The sequence below is a fragment of the Haemaphysalis longicornis genome, unplaced genomic scaffold, assembly GCF_048455015.1.
Source record: "Haemaphysalis longicornis isolate Haplotype H1 unplaced genomic scaffold, Haemaphysalis longicornis Haplotype H1 scaffold_5, whole genome shotgun sequence".
NCBI lineage: Eukaryota > Metazoa > Arthropoda > Arachnida > Ixodida > Ixodidae > Haemaphysalis > Haemaphysalis longicornis.
Window position 1 is genome coordinate 84,186,426 of NW_027526385.1, and position 20,290 is coordinate 84,206,715.

The 20,290-nt window shown below is 48.6% G+C and overlaps 1 protein-coding gene across 1 annotated transcript in view; it reads right to left on the reverse strand.

Annotated features, from left to right (window-relative positions):
* The window catches only part of LOC144139802 (uncharacterized), a 152,720-nt gene that overhangs the window by 130,061 nt on the left and 2,369 nt on the right, over positions 1-20,290 (reverse strand). Inside the window, exon 2 of the mRNA XM_077672055.1 lies at positions 9,927-10,128. Within this exon, the coding sequence (XP_077528181.1) occupies positions 9,927-10,128 (202 nt within the window). The remainder of the gene's footprint in view (positions 1-9,926; positions 10,129-20,290) is intronic.

Here is a 20,290-nt window from a genome sequence, read left to right on the forward strand (position 1 = left end):
AATAGATTCCAACACGGGAGGCTGAACTTGTTCAAATAAAACTATGTGTCTGTTTTATTACAACGCCACTCATGCTTTGCTTGAAGGTAATCCTATGGAAAACAGAACCAAGTCAATTTTTCTCTGACGCCTATATGCACTCATGCCTATATGTGCTCAACCTTGTTAAGATAGTGACCATAAATAACTATTTGGTGAGATTATGCAAGTCTGCAAATATTACTAGTACTAGGAAGCGTTCATAGACTATATATTTAGCATATGCAAAGCAAAGTGTGTAAACAGACAATAGTAAGAGCTCCGTCAAACTTTGGTATACAAACTGGCGACGTAGGGCGCAGTTGATGGCAGCTTGTCTTAAGATTCTTAGAGTCTTAGATGCGTCCCTTAATAATTGGCCTCACGAGAAATTTAAAATCGATGTCTTGAAGTCTCCTATGAATACCTTGATTTCTGTATAGGCAACCAAGGCTACAGCAATGTTTGCCCCTTCTCAAACAACGCAGTTTTGATCGAGTCGCACGTGTAGACTGAGTAGAAAGAGCTGCGTTAGCCTCATTTTTGACCAGTACTGGGTTAATTGCTTCGCGACCAGCGCAGACCAGATTTTTTGCAGCCAAGAGCCAGTTTTCCGTTTTTCCTTCTTGGAGTGGCCTTAGCGTCACGTTTTTACCGGTGGTACTCAGCGAAACATTTCGGCGTGCCTTTCCCGTCTGAGCACACGCAAGTCACCTGTAGCCGGATATACGTGCACGGACAGGTGGTTGGTACGGTTGAGTGCACGCGAAGACAGGATTCATGGGCTCACGGATGACGGGCCCCTTGCGCTGCCGGAATTTTAGGACCCGTGAAGAAAAAATCCAAGTTTGGTTTATTCGCAAGATTACGCGTCTAGAATAGCACTAACACCACTTTTAATGCAAACCTCGTTTTAATAAGCTACATAATTATAAAAAAAGCTAATGGCCATGCGACCGAACAGCATCTTTCCCGCTGATGATCCTATGACGCAATATGGGAAGCAAGGTCAATGGCTGAGGCCGGGAAGAGCACAAGCAAGTTAAGCAGGCCTTATAAGCTAGCGGAGCAAGATGTTCGCGCTTACATTTAATTGAGATTCTTGATATGGCTGTACATATGGTGGGATGAGCAAAAGGTACAAAATCACATGTAAACGAAGCAAACCCAGTTAGTACATCACCTACTTTGCCGGTTATAGATGCAAAAACATCCGGTGCGTTGTGTTTACACTGACCAAGTAGAATAAACGACATCGTCTTGCGTGAATATATGTGCCGACCAAGCCCGATGTTTCACAAATCCAATACAAACAACCGTAACAACAACAACAAGGGAAGCCCGGACGGTGGTCTTGAGAATAAGTGTGGCGCCATCGGTGAGGACGAACGGTAAACGAGGCAAACAACGCGTTTGGATGTTCGGTTCAGCACTAGGCACCGTAATAACCGCAGTATATAGTACCTGCTTTGGATTCGTCATCGCTGACGTCACGACAAAAAAACGTAGAGAGATAAACATCATTTGAACATAATTGTTTACTTTTTCAGTAGATAACGCATCGTTGGCTGCCGGCAATGGCTGTACCCATTATAAAACACCGAGTCTTTCGCACAAAGGCAACTGGTATTTTGTGTCCAGACGCAAACAACACGTAAACGTGCCACAGCCCGAGGTGACCTGACAGCTTTCTTCTGTGGTCCAAAGATTCACCTTGGCGTCTTACGCAAACAGTAAGATGTCTGAGACGCGGGAGGGAAAAGGAGAACCGATCTTTTCCACTGGAAAAAATGCACATTATTTCCAAGTTTAAATTAACCAACTGGGAAATATGCTCAATGGCCAAATAAACACAAACTCGTTTTCGGTCATGCTCTCTTGAGAGTACATCCAGCTGCTTTAGTCCACCCCTCTTGAAAGAATAGAATGGCACAGAACTTTGACTGTTCTTTAAAGGGGTCCTAAAATACCTCCCGCCGATGCGTGGATGTACATGTAACCAACAAAAGCAATGTATTAGCAATCTCCTCCCACAAGAATTTTCTTAAAGCGATGAGTATTAGCTGAGAAATCGTAAATCGAAAACCACGCATTATCGTCACGCCGCGTTTCCTCCTCCTTTCAACTTACTCTCCGCTGTTGACGGCGAGCGAGCCTTCCCTCCCATGATGCTGCGCTCCTCGGCGGTGACGTACTTCCGCTATTGCGCTGCTCACACTGCCGTCTGCTACGGGCCAGCTTTGTTGACACCATGAATCCCGCACTCTGCTCAAGGCTGGAAAAGCGAACGAAAAATCTGGTCGCATGTGTCCGGCGGCCTGGCCTTGCCCTTTCGCGGTGTACGTTGCTGCACACTTTGCTATCGGCGGCACGTGACCTTTTATGGGCGGCGAACTCGCAGGCGCACGGGGAGGATTGTGCGCTGGCTCCCTTGGATGCACAGCGCACTGTTTATCCAAAAAGCGGCGTATCAGATGTGGCCGCGCTGGTGCCGGGTATTATTTTGTCGCGGTGGTAATTCCTGCCGGCGGCATGTGAAAAAGACATTTTAAACCGATACAGACCCCGTGCACAAAACGCCAGCTTAGCTTGGGGTGACGCGTAGTGGAGAGCGGCAACGTTGGCAAAACAAGCTCCGCCGCGGCTCTGAGCTTTCTAGCGCTGGAGCGAGCACCATTTCTTTGACAATATCAAACATCGGTTGCCCTGGCAACAAGGCACAAACCACTCTAGAAGTCAGTTACGGTTGCGTGATCCCGGTTCAGCTTGGAGTCCCACCTCGCGACATTTGGGCACTGCAGGCATACCACTTACTCTCATTTGGAAGTGCGAGATGCGTTTGGCATTACAGGAGGCGATGGTGTGTGTGTTGTGGACGCCTTTGTTTCGTAATGAAATGCGACGTTGTGCTTCTGCGGGTGGATAGTGCTTCCCATGGTCTGGACTATCTTTCTCGAGCGGCGTACGACTCAACCTCGCATGGGGTATGTGCAGTGTGCGTGGCTAAAAGCCATCTGGGCTTGTGTGCCATAGTTAAGTGACTTGCTGTTCGTCCCCGCAAACCGCGTGGGAGGTGAGTGCCGAATTTACGACAGGAAGGAGGAGGCAATCGATCATCTATCAATCGCGGTTCGGACTTGCAACGCATTTTGTGACGTTTTGTTTGTTCGAAACGCATCTCTGGATTATTTGGAAGTTAAATAAAATGTATGCGTTAAACCCGTACATTCGGCTCAGAGTGTTCTCTGCGATTGCACGAAAGAAGTGCCACGGGGTTCCAACGCTTTCTTAATGAAACGTACTCAGGTAAGCGAATATCCATGTCATGTTATGGCCGTGTTGCATTCAGTACAAACGGTTAAGCGTTTGTTTACACTTGTTTCGTTTGTCGTAAAATGTCCAAGCACTCCGGCACTCCGCTGGCCGATCAGCCGGCGAGCCGACGCTGAGCAGACGACTCATCTCTTTGCCGGAAGTGACTGAAAAAGCCGCCCAATAGCAGGATGTCTAGCTCATGACGAACATCTGGGAATCGATGACGTAGACATGTGAAGATGGCGGTGTCCGAAAACACGAAGGGATGGGTGAGAAAAAAGCGACAAACTTTGCAACAAAAGTGTGAGCTTTCCGCTGCGCGTAAAAGAGTAATACTTGGCACAGATGATGTTGACGACCCAATCTAACGATTGCACTAGTCAATTCAGTGTGCTCAAAACGCCTTTCAAGGCACCTTTAAAAGAGTATTTTAACGCCGATGTATAATTTATCTGATCACAGTAGTTTCTGTGATAAAACTTTCAGGATTTTGCCTTATACACTTTCCAGGGATGAAAAGCAGTGTGTGTCACCAAGCTACTTTTTTAGCAATGAGCTAGCTGTTTTGTGGCAATTCTTTATTCAAGGTCTTTCCGGCTTTTCCCCCAGGATTTTGCCCTCATTCTTTTATTTAAATCAAATAATCAGTCAGTATTGAATCAGCCTTTCCGTGAATCTCTCTAACCACGAAACCATCCACCCACCCATCAATCGATCAATCTATCCGTCCATCCGTCCGTCTATTAATCCATCCATCCATCCATCCATCCATCCGTCCATCCATCCATTCATCCATCAATCCACCCATTCATCTATCTATCTATCTCTCTCTCTCATATATATATATATATATATATATTGTAAAGGGGAATAGCAGTCACAATGGTAGTTGATCGTGTGGGTTTATTTGAGGCGTAGCGTAAGGCAACGGGCCGAGCGTAGGTCCAGCCGGTATCAGCTCGTGAGCGTGAACGTCCGAGTCGGGCCTTCGTCGTCTTCATGATAATCCTCAGGGCATACCCGATCGGGCAAATGGCGCTTCGGCATCTAATATTGTTGTGCAGCGTTAACTCTTCTCGTTACAATTGCCCCCGGTGCAAAAGGAGCCATCCTGGCTACTCAAGGGCCCGACAAAACTAGAGGGTCGTAGTATGGCTTTAACCGATCCACGTGAACAATTTCACGCCCTCGGCGGCGATTATCTGTAGTTTGTGCAACTGGTTCGACAAGGTAATTGACGGGCGAAGTCCGCTCAATGACTCTGTACGGGCCATGGTACTTGGTGGTAAGTTTTGGCGAGAGACCGGGTGTTGAGCAGGGCACCCAAAGCCACACAAGGGAGCCGGGATCAAAACTGCGATCTTTGACGCATTCGTCGTGACGATGCTTTTGGCGCTGCTGATCGGTCGATGTAAACGAACGGGCCAGTCGACGGCATTCCTCGGCGCGACGAGCAAGGTCTGAAATCGGCGTAAATTCTGTTGCGTCGGGCTTGTAGGGGAGTATCGTGTCGATTGTGCAGGACAGCTCTCGTCCATACAACAAGAAAAACGGCGAGAATCCCGTGGTCGTCTGCGTTGCCGTATTGTAAGCAAATGTTACAAACGGGAGTGCGAGGTCCCACTTCGATTGGTTGGCAGACACGTACATGGAGAGCATGTCACCAAGGGTGCGATTGAAGCGTTCCGTGATCCCGTTCGTTTGTGGATGGTATGATGTCGTAGTCCGATGAACGACGTGGCACTCAGAGAGCAGTGCTTCAATAACCTCAGACAAGAAAACCCGCCCTCGGTCACTGAGAAGCTCCTGAAGTGCCCCGTGTCGAAGAACAAAGCGGCGAAGCAGGAAAGACCCTACGTCGCGAGCCGTGGCGGCCGGAAGAGCATCTGTTTCGGCGTACCGAGTAAGGTGATCCACGGCGACAATGATCCATCGGTTTCCGGCTGCAGTAGACGGAAGTGGGACACACAGGTCGATGCCCACACGTTCGAATGGCTTTGCTGGGCATGGTAGTGGCTGCAAAGGACCGGCGAGGCGGGGCGGCGGCGATTTTCGGCGTTGACATTCAGGGCAAGAGCGCACGTACTTGCGCACGAAGGTATACATGCCACGCCAGTAGTATCGCAGGCGAAGACGCTCATAGGTCTTTAGTACGCCAGCATGACCGCAACTTGGATCAGCGTGAAATGAGGTGCATATGTCGCTGCGCAAATGACGGGGTATCACCAGCAGCCACTTTCGGCCGTCGGAGCAGTAGTTGCGGCGGTAGAGTAGCTCGTCACGGAGGGCAAAGTGAGAAACCTGCCGGCGTAGGGCCCGAGATCCCCCGGCAGGCGATGTACCGGAGAGCATCTCAATAAGAGAAGTAATCCACGGGTCCTTGCGTTGCTCGGTTGACATGTTGCTGACTGCAAGAGGCGACAGACGTAAGTCACTGCCACTTGAGGCAAGGCAGGAAACTTCAGCAGGCACTGGTGAGCGTGAAAGAGCATCAGCGTCAGAGTGCTTGCGACCTGAACGGTAAATGACCCGGATGTCGTATTCTTGCAGTCGAAGAGCCCACCGACCAAGACGACCCGATGGATCCTTGAGGGAGGAGAGCCAACAGAGCGCATGATGATCGGTGACGACATCGAATGGGCGACCATATAAGTACGGGCGGAACTTGCCCAGTGCCCAAATTATCGCCAAGCACTCCTTCTCTGTTACAGAGTAGTTCGACTCGGCTTTCGTCAGCGTACGGCTCGCGTATGCTACGACGTACTCGTCAAAACCGGGCTTTCGTTGGGCAAGCACGGCACCGAGGCCGATCCCACTAGCATCAGTGTGGACCTCGGTTGGGGCGGACGGGTCGAAGTGCCGCAGTATCGGCGGGGATGTGAGTAGGCGCCGTAGCGTCGCAAATGCTTCGTCGCAGGAGGGTGACCATGCAGATATGTCACTGGCACCACCGAGGAGCTGAGTTAAAGGCGAAATTATGCTGGCGAAATTGCGTACGAAGCGTCTAAAATACGAGCAAAGACCGATAAAGCTCCGAAGCGCCTTTATAGAGGTCGGCTTCGGAAATTCGGCTACGGCTCTCAGCTTCGTATCATCTGGGAGGATGCCGTCCTTCGAAACGACGTGTCCCAGGATCGTCAGTTTCCGCGCAGCAAAACGACACTTTTTCAGATTCAGCTGCAGCCCAGCTCTTTCAAGGCAGGTCAAAACTTGCCGCAGGCGGCCGATGTGCGTTTTGAAGTCCGAAGAGAAAACAACGACGTCGTCCAGATAGCAAAGACACGTCTTCCACTTTAGTCCGCTCAAAATACTGTCCATCATTCGCTCGAAGGTGGCAGGAGCGTTGCAAAGCCCGAACGGCAATACATTAAATTCATAAAGACCGTCAGGGGTAACAAAAGCAGTTTTCTCTCGATCTGCTTCCGCCATCGGGACCTGCCAGTACCCGGAGCGAAGGTCTAGCGACGAGAAGTATTCTGCTCCCTGTAAACAGTCGAGGGCGTCGTCGATGCGGGGGAGGGGATACACGTCCTTGCGGGTTATGGTGTTCAAACGGCGGTAGTCGACGCAAAACCGAATGGACCCATCCTTCTTTTTCACAAGAACCACGGGTGACGCCCAGGGACTCTTGGAGGGACGAATAATGTCACGCTGAAGCATGTCATTCACGTGGTCTTCAATGGTGCGTCGCTCTGCCGGTGATACACGATACGGTCGTTGTCGAAGCGGGGCATGCGAGCCAGTATCGATGGCGTGGCTCACAACGGACGTACGGCCAAGAGAACTTTGCCCACTATCGAAAGACGAAGAAAACTGGCTCAGAAGTGCAGTAAGCTGCGCTCGTTGGGTGGCGTCCAAATTTTCGTCGATTGAGCGGCAGAAAATCTCGGGACATGTTTCGTCCCGTGTGCATGGCGTAGTAGCGCTCAGCTCGTCGACTTGGAGATGGGGCGCATCATCAAGAAGCTCCGTAACAAGACGGGGATCGACCGGCTCTACAAAGCCGAGTGTTTCGCCTTGTAAAGGGGCGTACGAAGTCGTCGACTGGTTCGTAATCATCATTGCACTCGCGCCATTGCGAATCGTCAAAAGGGCGAGGGGTAGCGGAACACATCTGCGGCGGAAGAAAATGTCGGACGGCGTAAAAAGCACCGTGGCCTCAGGAATAGATGTGCAGCAAAGAGGAACAAGAACGGAAGAACGGGGTTGGACGACAGTGTCTTCGGCGATGACCACCTTGGCGTTAGGAGCACAGAAAGAATCTTCCAAGAGAGGCGAAAACTCGACTTCGGCAGGTGCACACCGTATGACGGCATGATGGCGCGACAAAAAGTCCCAACCCAGGATTACATCATGAGAGCAAGACGGCAACACGACAAATTCAACGGTGTAGAGAATATTCTGAATAACGACACGGGCCGTGCATGCTGCTATGGGCATAATCTGTTGTGCACTGGCGGTGCGCAAGGATAGTCCGGAAAGTGGCGTCAGAACCTTTCGAATTGAGCGGCATAGGTCGGCGTGAACGACAGAAACAGCAGCCCCAGTGTCGATTAGGGCAGTAGTGGGGATACCTTCAACAAATACATCAATACCATTTTTGGGCGGAACGTGAGGACTTTTAGCTTTCGAGGGCGACGCAGCTCTTGCCTCGGGAACTGCGGCTGTTAGTTTTCCTCCCCAGTGCTGGCAGAGCGGCGCCGCATAGGCGACAGCGAGCGACGACGTGGAGAAGGAGATCGGCGGTTGGAGGACGTAGTAGAGCGGTCAGGCGGCAGCGACGTCAGCGGCGGATCAGAGGCGACTGGATACATTGGCTGCGGAACCATATACGGCTGGGCGTAAGCGGGGTCGTAGTACGGAGCCTGTTGGAAGGTGTTCGGAGGCGGCGTACGACGGCGGCAGTAGCGAGCTACATGTCCAGCGATTCCGCATACAAAGCATATAGGACGATTGTCCTGCGTACGCCACGTGCGCGTGGGAGGAGGGCTACCCACAGCCGTTTGAAGACGACTCGCCGGCACGACATTCGGAATCAGAGTGGTCTGCAACGGACGCAGTGGCACACCAGGCTGGGCTGGTGGAGCAGGCGGGTGCATCACTCGAGGGTTGACCGAAGCAGCAGGCCGCAGAGGTGACCTCCATGCAGCTTCGGCGTACGTTATGGGACCGGCGACCGGCGCCTGGTAGTGGGCAGTTGGTAGCGCCTCAGCGACCTCTTCTTGTACCACGTGCCTCAGTGCAGGAGCTAGAGGGGACGACAGTTCCGTGGTGTACGGCAGGAGGGACACCTGGCGAGCCACCTCTTCCCGAATAAAATCCTTTATCCGGGTGAACAGCGTCGGGTCGTTTGTGTAGGTCGCAGCCAAACTCGACAGGGGCTCGGCTTGAGCGCAAGCTTGCCGAGTTAGGGCCCGTTGCTTTCGAAGCTCGTCAAAGCTCTGACACAAACGTACGACGTCGGCTATCGTTTGTGGATCCTTGGACAGCAGCATCTGGAACGCGTCATCGTCCACTCCTTTAAGGACGTGCCTGACCTTGTCCGTTTCCGTCATCGACGGGTCGACCCGCTTGCACAAGTCAACCACGTCCTCGATGTAGCTGGTGAATGTTTCCCCAACTTGTTGGCCGCGTACACGCAACTGCTGCTCGGCATGGAGCTGGCGTACAGCTGGGCGGCCGAATGCTGCCACAAAGCGGGTGCGGAAGGCAGACCAGGTAGAAATGTCTGATTCATTGTTCGCGTACCACCGCCGGGCGAGCTTATCAAGGGCGTAAAACACGTTATGCAGCTTAGTCGGATCATTCCATTTGTTGTAGGCACTCACACGCTCATAGGACGACAGCCAGTCTTCGGCATCAGTGTCGTCCTCGCCAGTGAATATGGTTGGGTCCCGCTGTCGCATCGCGCAAGAGCAGATCACGGGTGCGCCCGACGGCGCAGGGTGCTGGCTGGTCTCTCGGTGGTTCATCTCGGGCAGTGTCCGGTTGCGAAGCTCCAGTGTGGAACCGAGACCCTTGACCTCCACCACTTGTAAAGGGGAATAGCAGTCACAATGGTAGTTGATCGTGTGGGTTTATTTGAGGCGTAGCGTAAGGCAACGGGCCGAGCGTAGGTCCAGCCGGTATCAGCTCGTGAGCGTGAACGTCCGAGTCGGGCCTTCGTCGTCTTCATGATAATCCTCAGGGCATACCCGATCGGGCAAATGGCGCTTCGGCATCTAATATTGTTGTGCAGCGTTAACTCTTCTCGTTACAATATATATATATATATATATATATATAAATATATATATATATGTATCTATATTTATATATATTTATATATATAAATATTTATATATTTATATATTTTTTTATATATATATATATATATATATATATATATATATATATATATATATATATATATATATATATATATATATATATATATATAGGTTTACGTGTCTGCCTGTCTGTCTGTCTGACTGGTTCCATCCGCCCATCTATTTATCCATCCATATATTCCTATGCCCATCCCTCATTATGGGGAGGGATGATACATCTATCTATAGGAGTACTAATTTTTGTTACATGTTGCGAGTACTCACTCGTCAGCCAACCAGATGCCGGTGTACGTCCAAGCATATCTCTCTATCACACGGCACAACTGATCCAAAGGCATCATTGTAGTGCGGAGTAATGCCATGCCGATTTCCTGGCAGTGTCTTTGCGCCTCCTCGCCCGTAATGGTACCATTTCCGGCGGGACGGAGAGAGCAGTATCTGCCAACAGGCGATGATTCCAAGATACCTGCATCGAAGCACATTGCAAGGCGTTAACCAATTGTCCCCAATATGTTCATAGTTTTCAAGGACTTGCACTTGATTCGTGACAACAGGCAATAGAACCCCCAGCAACTAAAACCGGTTATTCCTTAGTGTCTTGTGTTAAAATTGAAGCCTAGCTTAAACAAATGCAAGCACAGTAAGTGAGTGCTGATTGTTCACGGAGGGGCCTCAGGTGTTTAGGCACATTCTCTAGCGCAAATTACAGATAAAACGTGTCTGCCTTGCATACATGACCCCACAACTGATGTGGGCTTGAAATCCCTTTAAAGAACTCTTTTCGACCTTTCTGAAACAAGTTATTTGCAACAAAACTTCAACCAGCTTTTGGTAATGTAAACACCAACTGGAATACAAAATCTCCTACCTATATATTATGTCATATTTATTGGGGGCCTTTGCAGCAGCAATAACAGTTCTACTTTAAATATGTTGGCAGCTCCTAAGAGAAAGCTGAGGGTTATAGGTACCACGCCGCATGTATTCCCCTCCATCACGGAGCTGTTCCCAATGTTTTTAGTTAAATTGCAAAAAGCTAGACTTCCAGCGGACGCACTGTAAAGAATTAAACATGAATAGAGTTAACTAGTTCAATCAATATAGCAAATATGTTCACCACAATAGTACTTCCACATTGTTATAAAAATCTATAATGTTAACATAAATAGAGCTCACTGTACGAGCGTTTATGAAAACACCCCACACTACGTAGAAAAATACTGCCGATACACTCTTCCAAGAAATAAAAGAGCAGTAGGTATTTTATTGCAGTTACTTTGAGTTTATAATAATTAAGCCATCTATTTTAAATCGCAAGCATGTCTCACTCGGCGACTCGAAGGGAAAAATTGCTCTTCCTGTTAGCTGTAACAAAGATTTATGCTACCCAGCTTTCATGCAATTTAAACACGTTACTTTGGAGGAGAATAAAAGAACAATACTTCTTACTTAGGAACCTTAACAATTGTCGGCACCCTCTGCAAAACATGGCTTCGCTAAAGTAGCGTTTATAAAGATACTTTTGGCGGGGTCTTCAATCGAAGCAAATTTGAACCGGAGTAGAAACATCGGTACTCCATTTTGATGGATAGGCTTACCCCGTAATGATTAGAAAAGAATTAGGAATTCCTTTCAATGGGCAAACTGTAATAAAATGTCTGCCTAAATGACTGTAGTAAAATACGTTTTATTGCATTGTTATAGTCCCAGCTATAATTCCCAGACGAAGGAAAGGCTATACATTGCTCGGCCACCGTCATAGCTAAAAAGCCGCTCGCAAATGTAAGGCTACATCCTTGTCATTTCGCAGTTATAACACGCCGCGTAAGGAAGCCTGTACCCTTGCAATTTTCTTCCCTGAACCTTCCACCAAAAGTAAGGCTATACCTTTGCAATGCTGTATATCCCCACCGGAATTAGGCCTATGTACCCTTGTTATTATCACCGTCATAACGCAGCACCAAAAGTAGCCCATCACGGTGGCTCAGTGGCTAAAACGTTATGCTGCTGAGCAGGAGAATGCGGATTCGATCCACTGCCGCTGCCGGGCCGTTTGTGATGGAGAGGAAATGCGAAAACGCCCGTATGTACGACCTGTCGGCGCACGTTAAAGATTTCCATGTGGTCAAAATTATTCACGATCCCTCCACTACGGCGCGCCTTATCGGGTGCGTTTCATCGGCGTATTCGAGAGACACTAAAATGATGTGTCTACATTGAGAGATTACTAGCGCACTTTTTTTCTGAAGTAGCTAGATCATGTTTTCGACCACTATCGCTGCCTTTACTGTACTTTATAAAGTAGAAAACGTTTATAAAAATGTCCTCCCGGTACCGTCCGTGCCAATTTCTTTGACGTTTCGCATGACGTCTGAAAAATTGGCTTGGCTTGTCTGCCCGGCGCGCCGACCCTCCCACAGAATCAGTGGGCCCGGCGTTTGGACGCCCGGCCATCAGCGGGTCGTCGCAATTCAGTCACTCTGTTTAAACTAAGGCAGTAAACGATTTTCAGTTGGAGGAATAATCTTTTAGGTTGGTGGTATGAAGACTGTATTGAGCTCTAAGTCCAAATAGCCACACACAATTCCACATGTCACGCTTCACCGACTGGTACGCAAGTTCAAAAATCTAAGGCCATTTAAAATCTTCAGGAGAGCCATCGAAGTATTCTAGGTACAAACGAAATAGATTCAACTCAAACTTTTACCGCGCAGCGTACAACCACGGGGCAGGAAGCACTTTCTTTGCACTGGGCGAACGAGCCCAGTGGGTAGCAGCATGACCACGCATCTGTGAATGTATTTCTGTCAAAGAAATGCTGTCGCTAGACATGAGATATTGTGGGAATTTTGGCGACGCTTACTGCACGAGCGCTATACAAAAAATAGACATGTAAGCTGCTTGAAAAGCTTAACCTAAATAAAATGTAAACTGGCTATACAGTATATGATGATGTTAGTGCTTAATGGCGCAAGGCCAACGAGGGCAAAGACCGCCAAAGAAGAGGTTATTTAATAAAGAGAGGTGATTACCTCACAAGGGTAGGTATAACAACGTGTAAGCCGAACATAGTAAAATCAATTAAAGATAATGGTGATGGCTGGTGTATAGGGCCAGGTTTGATTATGCGTGATAAGAAATGAGGTTCAAAAACTTGATATCTGACAAATAGTCAAACACACGTTTCACAGAAACCATTGCATCGTCACCTAGAAACATTGATGGATGTAGGGGAACATGTTGTCTGTAAAGTTCTCTGAAGTGTTTGTGACGTGTTGTGTGAAGTGCCTTGCATGTGGTTAGTATGTGCACTACGGATAGGGCCTCTCCGCACCTGCCGCACTGGGGTCTAGAAGATCCCGTCAGCAGATACGAGTGCGCTGCATGGGTGTGCCCTATCCGCAGCCTACCCAAGGTGACTTCCATGTGTCTGTTATGCGCGTCAGATGTGTACCGTTCCAAGTGTGGCTTTATTACATGTAGTTTGTTGTCTGTCTGTTCATTCCAGTGTGTTTGCCATGTTCTGCGCAAGTGTTGTCTTATGTGTGGCTTGAGGTCTGTGTAAGGTAGTTTTGGTATGTCTACTGTGTTTCGGAGTGCAGCATTGGCGGCCATTTCATCCGCCAGTTCATTTCCGCCGATGCCAGAGTGGCCTGGCACCCAACACACAGTCACCTCAAGGTTTGAAGAATATGCCAACACAATTGATTTCAAGACAAGGTTAACTACATGGTTTTCCTCAACTACATGGCTTTCCGGACGATGGCTTTCCTCATCACAGGCTCCTCACGAAACTTTCTCGGCTTAACATTCACTCTAACATTTTATCATGGGTAAAAGATTTCCTTTCATCACGCCTACAGTTCACGTCTGCTAACACTTGTACCTCTTCCTTCAAACCTGTTACTTCCGGAGTCCCCCAGGGCAGCGTACTAGGACCGCTACTGTTTTTAATCTATATTAACGACTTACCATCCTGCGTCTCTTCCCGAATAAGAATCTTTGCTGATGACTGTGTGATTTACCGAATAATTTCTTGCGATAATGACCGTGAAGCTTTACAAACTGATATTAACGCTATCAATGCATGGTGCTCATCTTGGCTAATGACCCTAAACCATTCTAAAACTAAGTATATGTCCTTCACTAATCGCGCCTCCCGCTTTCCTACGTCCTACGTGCTCAATAACCGTTCAATTGACCTCGTATCCACTTATAAATATCTAGGAGTTCACCTTCAACCCGATCTGTCATGGCATTATCACATAAAACACACCCTGGCTTCCGCTAATCGCTCTTTCGGTTTTCTAAAGCGTAACCTTAAACATGCTCCTTCTGACATTCGAAAACTTGCCTTTACTACACTAATACGTCCTAAAATTGAGTATGCATCAGCCATTTGGGATCCCCATCAGGCATACATCGTAACTGATATTGAATCTCTGCAAAACCGGGCAGCTCGCTTCATATATTCAGACTACTCATTTCATTCTAGCGTCACAGCATTAAAACGTCGCGCCGAACTACCTGATCTAGTACATCGCCGCCAACTTTCCCGCCTATCACTGTTCCATAAGCTGTATCACCACGCGTCACTTCGCGATGATTTCTTCGAGCCACCTCCAGTCATTTTCCCTCGCCGAGACCACTCCTACAAAGTTAAACGCACAAACTGCCACTCATCTGCCTTTGCCCGATCTTTCATTCAACGTACCATAGTCGAATGGAATAATCTACCATCTCATATCGCTTCTCAAAAAGACAACACGAAATTCCAGGAACTAATTCAACAGCTAACCTATCACTTTCCTCTTCTTTTTGGATTTTTTTTCCCCGTTCTTGAAATTGTGTACTGAACATTTTTATTTTTGCTCTGTATTTTATTTTTGTTCTTGTTGTTCTGATAGATTGTACATCGTGTCGTGCTTGAGTTTAAACCATCTGTATTGTATTCCTGTCTGTTTTGTTCGCTTTAATAATTTGATTACTGCGTTTTCAAGTTTTCAATGTATATTTATTTGCGTTTTCAGTGTGAACATTCCTGCTTCTTTTTGTTTATTTTTTCCGCTTTACTGCGCTAATACAAAACGTGTGCTATGTAACCCCCTATGTAATACCCCCTCACGGGGGCGTTTAGGGGTATTGTGAATAAATAAAATAAATAAATAAATAAATAATGTACGGACGACACTCAGCGAATCTGTATAGATGATGGATTTAGGAATATGATGTTCAACTATGTGATTTACAACAAGAAAAATGCCATATGCTTCTGCCGTAAAAATACTTGTCTTTACATTCATTGTTCCATATGCTTCGAAATTCGGCCCATGCGCCGCCCAAGACACTGCAGTGAACGTTTTCGATGCATCGCTGAAAAACTCTGCAGCCTTGTATTTATTCTGCACATACATGAAATGCTGCAAAATCCCACTTTTTGTGTCCTGTTCTTATTGTATTTTAAGAAAGACAGGCCACATGCAACAGGACGAAGATGCCAAGGTGCTACAAGATCAGAGATAGATGACTTGAATGTGTCTGCAAAGGAGACCTCATGAATAGTGACCTCCTCCCTCACTCTGAGCGAGAAGGGAACAGGAATGGATGGGCGATTTAAAAAGAGCTTTGATGTGGATGTATCATTAAAAACCGGTTTAAAAGGATGGTTGTCCATTGATGAAATTTTTGAGGCATATAACAAGTCAACATAGGTTCGCTGGTGTGATAAGCACCATTTGTCACACTCTGCGTAAAGACTCTGTACAGGGCTCGTACGGAATGCGCCACAAGAGAGGCGAAGCCGCAAGTGAAGCACTGGGTCGAGCATTTTAAGTGCTGTTTTAGTGGCTGACCCATAAACAACACTCCCATAGTCCAATCTAGACCCCACTAGGCTTGTGAAAATACGTAACAGGAGTTGCTTGTCCGTTCCATAGGACTGGTGGGACAAGATTTTAAGAATGTTGAGAGCCTTTAGACATTTATGTTTGAATTGTTTAATGTGAGGGATGAACGTAAGCCTTTCATCTAACACCACACCTAAAAACTTGTGTTCCTTCCTCACAGGAATCAAAACGCCATTAAGGATAATGTCTGGGCCCGGACGGATCCCACGCTTCCTGGAGAAGACAACACAGGTGCTTTTTTCTGGGTTAAGTTTAAAACCGTTCTCGTCTGCCCAGCTGGCAAGTTTTTTGACACCGAGCTGGACTTGACGCTCACAGATGGACATATTGCATGATTTAAAAGATATCTGGATGTCGTCTACATACATTGAATAAGAAACTGTAGGTGGCAATGCCTTCCCAAGGGAGTTCATCTTAACTATGAACAGAGTGCAGCTAAGAACTCCACCTTGCGGAACGCCGTTTTCTTGCACATGTACTCTTGAGAGTGCGCTACCTACTCTCACGCGAAACGTTCTTTCGGACAAATAACTAGCAAGGGTGTTGAGCATATGGCCCGAAACACCGAAAGACTTCAGGTCACTGAGGATCCCGTAACGCCAAGATGTGTCATAGGCCTTCTCAAGGTCAAAAAACACCGTTGTGCAAAACTGGTTATGAATGAAAGTGTCCTTTATGCATGATTCAAGGGCGACAAGTTGGTGATTTGTAGATCGCCCCGCCCTGAAGCCTGCCTGGCAGCCCTCGAGAAGACCGTTGTACTCAAGAAAGTACACAAGTCTCCTGTTTATCATCTTCTCGAGGAGCTTGCACAGGCAGCTTGTAAGGGCGATGGGCCGATAGCTAGCGGGAGAGGAAGGGTCCTTCCCTTCCTTCAGGAAAGCCACTACTATGGCCTCCCTCCAAGAGCGAGGAATGTGCCCCGAAAGCCATATGTTATTGTATATATGTAGAAGTGTTTCAAGGGTGTCTGAGTGCACGTGTTGTATCATGGTGTATGTGATTTTGTCTGCACCTGGAGCTGAAGGCTTACATGTTGTCAGGGCTGCCTTCAGCTCATGAATTGAAAAAGGAGAATTGTAAGAAGTGTGCGACTTGTTGCTATCACGCAGCGACTTCTTCTCCGCAGATGTTTTGCGTTTCATGAAAGTGTTTGTGTAGTGTGCTGAACTGGACACGTGTTCGAAGTGTTGTGCAAGTGTGTTAGCCTGGTCTTCCAGTGTGTCCCCTGTTGTTCTAACCAGGGGCAGGCTGTGTGTCTGTTGTCCTTTGAGCTTACGTATGTGTGTCCAGACTGTGTGTGTGTGTGTACGAGTTTATGGATGTCAAGAAGGAGTGCCAACTCTCTGTTTTTGCCACACGGCGCACACGTTTTCCTAATGCCTTGGCCCGTTTGAACAAGATGAGGTTTCCCGACGTGGGGTACCGACGAAGGATACCCCACGCCTTGTTCTGGGCCTCTCGCGCCCGCCTACAGTCCTCATTCCACCACGGCCTCCGCTGGTTGCGCGGGGCACCAGAGGCGTGGGGAATGGACTTTTCGGCGGCGTCGAGGATGTGCGCCGGGATGTGCGCCGGGTAGCTTCTTCAACGTGTAGGTTTCCTATGGATTGTTGGTGTAGTTTGGATGTCTCTGTAAATGTATTCCAGTTAGCTCGTGCTTCATTGAACCTATTATGGGAAGATGGACTGCATGGGCCTTTACCTACGTGCGTTAGTGAGGTGGGGAAGTGGTCACTGCCATATGGGTCAGTGCCCAAACCCCACTCGAGAAGAGGAAAGATAACTGCGGAGCCAATAGCCAAGTCAAGACATGAGTATGTGTTGTGACCTATGTTATGGTATGTAGGCTGTTTATTGTTGAAAAGGCATGCTCCGGAAGATGTAAGGAATTTCTCTACCAGGCGACCTCGGGCATCCGTACGAGAAGAGCCCCAAAGAGAGTTGTGAGCATTAAGGTCACCTGTAAGGATGTATGGTTCAGGCAGCTGGTCAACCAGCGCCTCGAAGTCAGAGCTCAAAAGTGTAACATCAGGAGGAATGTATATGGAGCATACCGTTATCAACCTATTAAATAATATTAAGCGTATTGCTACAGCCTCAAGGATGGTGTTTAAAGTGACAGGGTGGCATGCTAAGGATTTCCGGACGATTATGGCCACACCGCCAGAAGAGTGTGTGCAGCCATTCCTGTCTTTCCTGTATACCAGGTAACTATTCAAGAAATTTGTGTGTTTAGAATTCAAATGTGTTTCCTGAACACACATTACACTTGGCTGATTGGTATGCAGAATCTCATACACGTCGTCAAGATTATTCAGAAGGCCTCCGCAGTTCTATTGTACTATGCTATCTCTTCCCATTATGAAGTGTTCGGAGCTACTAGACTGTGTTGTTCATGTGTCGTCTTTCCGGGCTGTGACTCTCGTCTTTTTTGGCTTGTCGGGAGGCTTTGACGTCGGGACGCGTTCCTTGCGCTGCACCGCAGACAAGAACGGACCGACGTCCATTTCATCCTCGGATGTCCTCGGAGCGCCTGAGGGATCAGGCTCCTTGGACCGCCAACCCTTTGGGCCGCGCTTTTCCTTGCCCGCCACCACCGAGGGATTCAGGAACACCTCGAATGGCGCAGGCGGTGCGGTGGGGGTGGGAGCTGCCGCTAGTTCCTCCGTCTCCATCTCGTCTGCGCCCTCGCTTGTGGTTTGGGACGCTGGAGTGGAAGTGGAGGATGCAGCATCGCTTCCACCAGACGTGGTTGCCCCCACAGCCGCTGCTGGCTCAGCGAGCGGTACGGAGGCGGGTTGGGCTGCCTGAGGCAACCCAGGGGGGGGCGGGGGCGCGGGCAGGACCAAGTTCGACTCACGGTACTGGGTCCCCGCAGAAACCGGACGCCGCTCCGCCCCCCGGCGAGCTGCGTCGGCGTACCTCCCCAGAAGGAAAGATGCGAACCTCTTCCGCGCCTCCGGGAAGGTGATGTTTTCAGTGACCTTGATGTTTTGACATTGAAATTTTTCACAGCTGCGGGACCATGCTGCGTGCGGCCCCTGACAGTTTGCACAGGTGAAGGTAGTAGTGTCACACTTTTCAGTGGGGTGGTCATGTGCGGCGCATTTCGCGCAGGTCGTTTGGCCACGACAAGAAGTTGTAGCGTGCCCGAATCGCTGGCACTTGTAGCAGCGGCGCGGGTTAGGTATGTACGGACGTACACCACACCTAATGAAGCCAGCATTGATGTGCTCAGGAAGTTTTGATTTGTTGAATGTCAAGATTATATGCTTTGTGGGGATTTCCTTATTGTCTCGTCTGATGGTGATACGCCTCACTGCAGTTACACCCTGATCTTTCAGGCCTTCCAACAGATCAGCTTCGGTCTCATTCAACAAATCGGTCTCCGTGATCACACCCTGAGAGCTGTTGAGGCTACGATGGGGAGTGACTCTGATGGCCAGATCTGCCATGCAGGTTTGCGACAGGAGGTTAGTGGCTTGTTGCTGCGTCTTGACATTGACTAGCACTTCGCCGGTACGGAGTTTCTTAGCATCGAACGATTTTCTGAGGATGCCTTCCAGGAACTTAGTGATCAAGAATACGGACATGGAAGAAGCAGGGTTTGTTTTCTCAACTGCCTCGATAACCAAGAATCGAGGATAGTTGTCAGGTTTCGGACTGTGGATTGTTGGAAGGGATGGAAAGGAAACTTCGGTGCGGCCCCTTTTCGGGGGCCGATCACGTCTGGGGGGGGGGTTGAATTATCCATATGGCATAGGAAAAAGCAGGGAGAGAGGGGTATTTCTTCTTTGACCTTACCCTGGTAGTCAAAGAGGTCCCGGAGCTCCCTGCCTGGTGAACAGACAGGGAGCCCATCCGCCGGAGCTTGACCTGGGCTCCGACGGCCACCGTTCGTGGTTTCTAACCCTCCACCTATAAACACATCGCCACGGTTGGATCCAGCTTGTGTTTGGGGGCTCGGGGTCCGCGGTATCGCCAGTACCGTCACCAAGATTACTCAAGGTGCCCGTCTATACAGTATACACTTTACAGTTTCGATGTAAACTGTGTATACATTATTTACTGTATATTTTCAGCACAGGCAGCTCTGGCTCGTGGCCGAGTGGTTTGAAGTACTACGTATATTACTTTGCAAGACACAATTTCAATCTCTAAGAGTGCATGTGTCTTTGTAAGTTGATTTTTTTGTTTTTGCTCGCTGTTTTCTATAGTGAAGTGACCATTGTTGCGCTGTAACCTTCATTGTTCCAACACTGAGTTCGTTAAGCGCGGCGCAAACAGACAATGACGCCCTAGCGAGTTCGCGAAGGCTTGCTGTTGCCTTAAGCCCCGACTGCTTGCAGGCAGTGGGCTTTGTGCCGAATCAGCCGACTCTTAGCCGGGTGCGAACAGGCTTTTAACGATAGAGGCCTGAGTCAGGCATTCTCCAGAGATGGGGGAAGCGAATCGCATTTGAGCGTCTGTGCAGACGCAGAGGGTGTTCATCCGCTGCGTACACCTCGCTTAGTGATTGCTATAATTCCAAGCAAAGCTGACAGCCTTATCTGACCTATTTCCCAGCCGACCACGTGGATGAAGCGCTGTGTGCAGATTACTGAGATATGGAGATTGCCCACCCAACTGTAATGTCATATGGCAAACATTTCGCAAAACCGACACATAAACTTGTCAGAATTCCAATCTTGGACATTGTTTATTCGCAGAACACCTTTT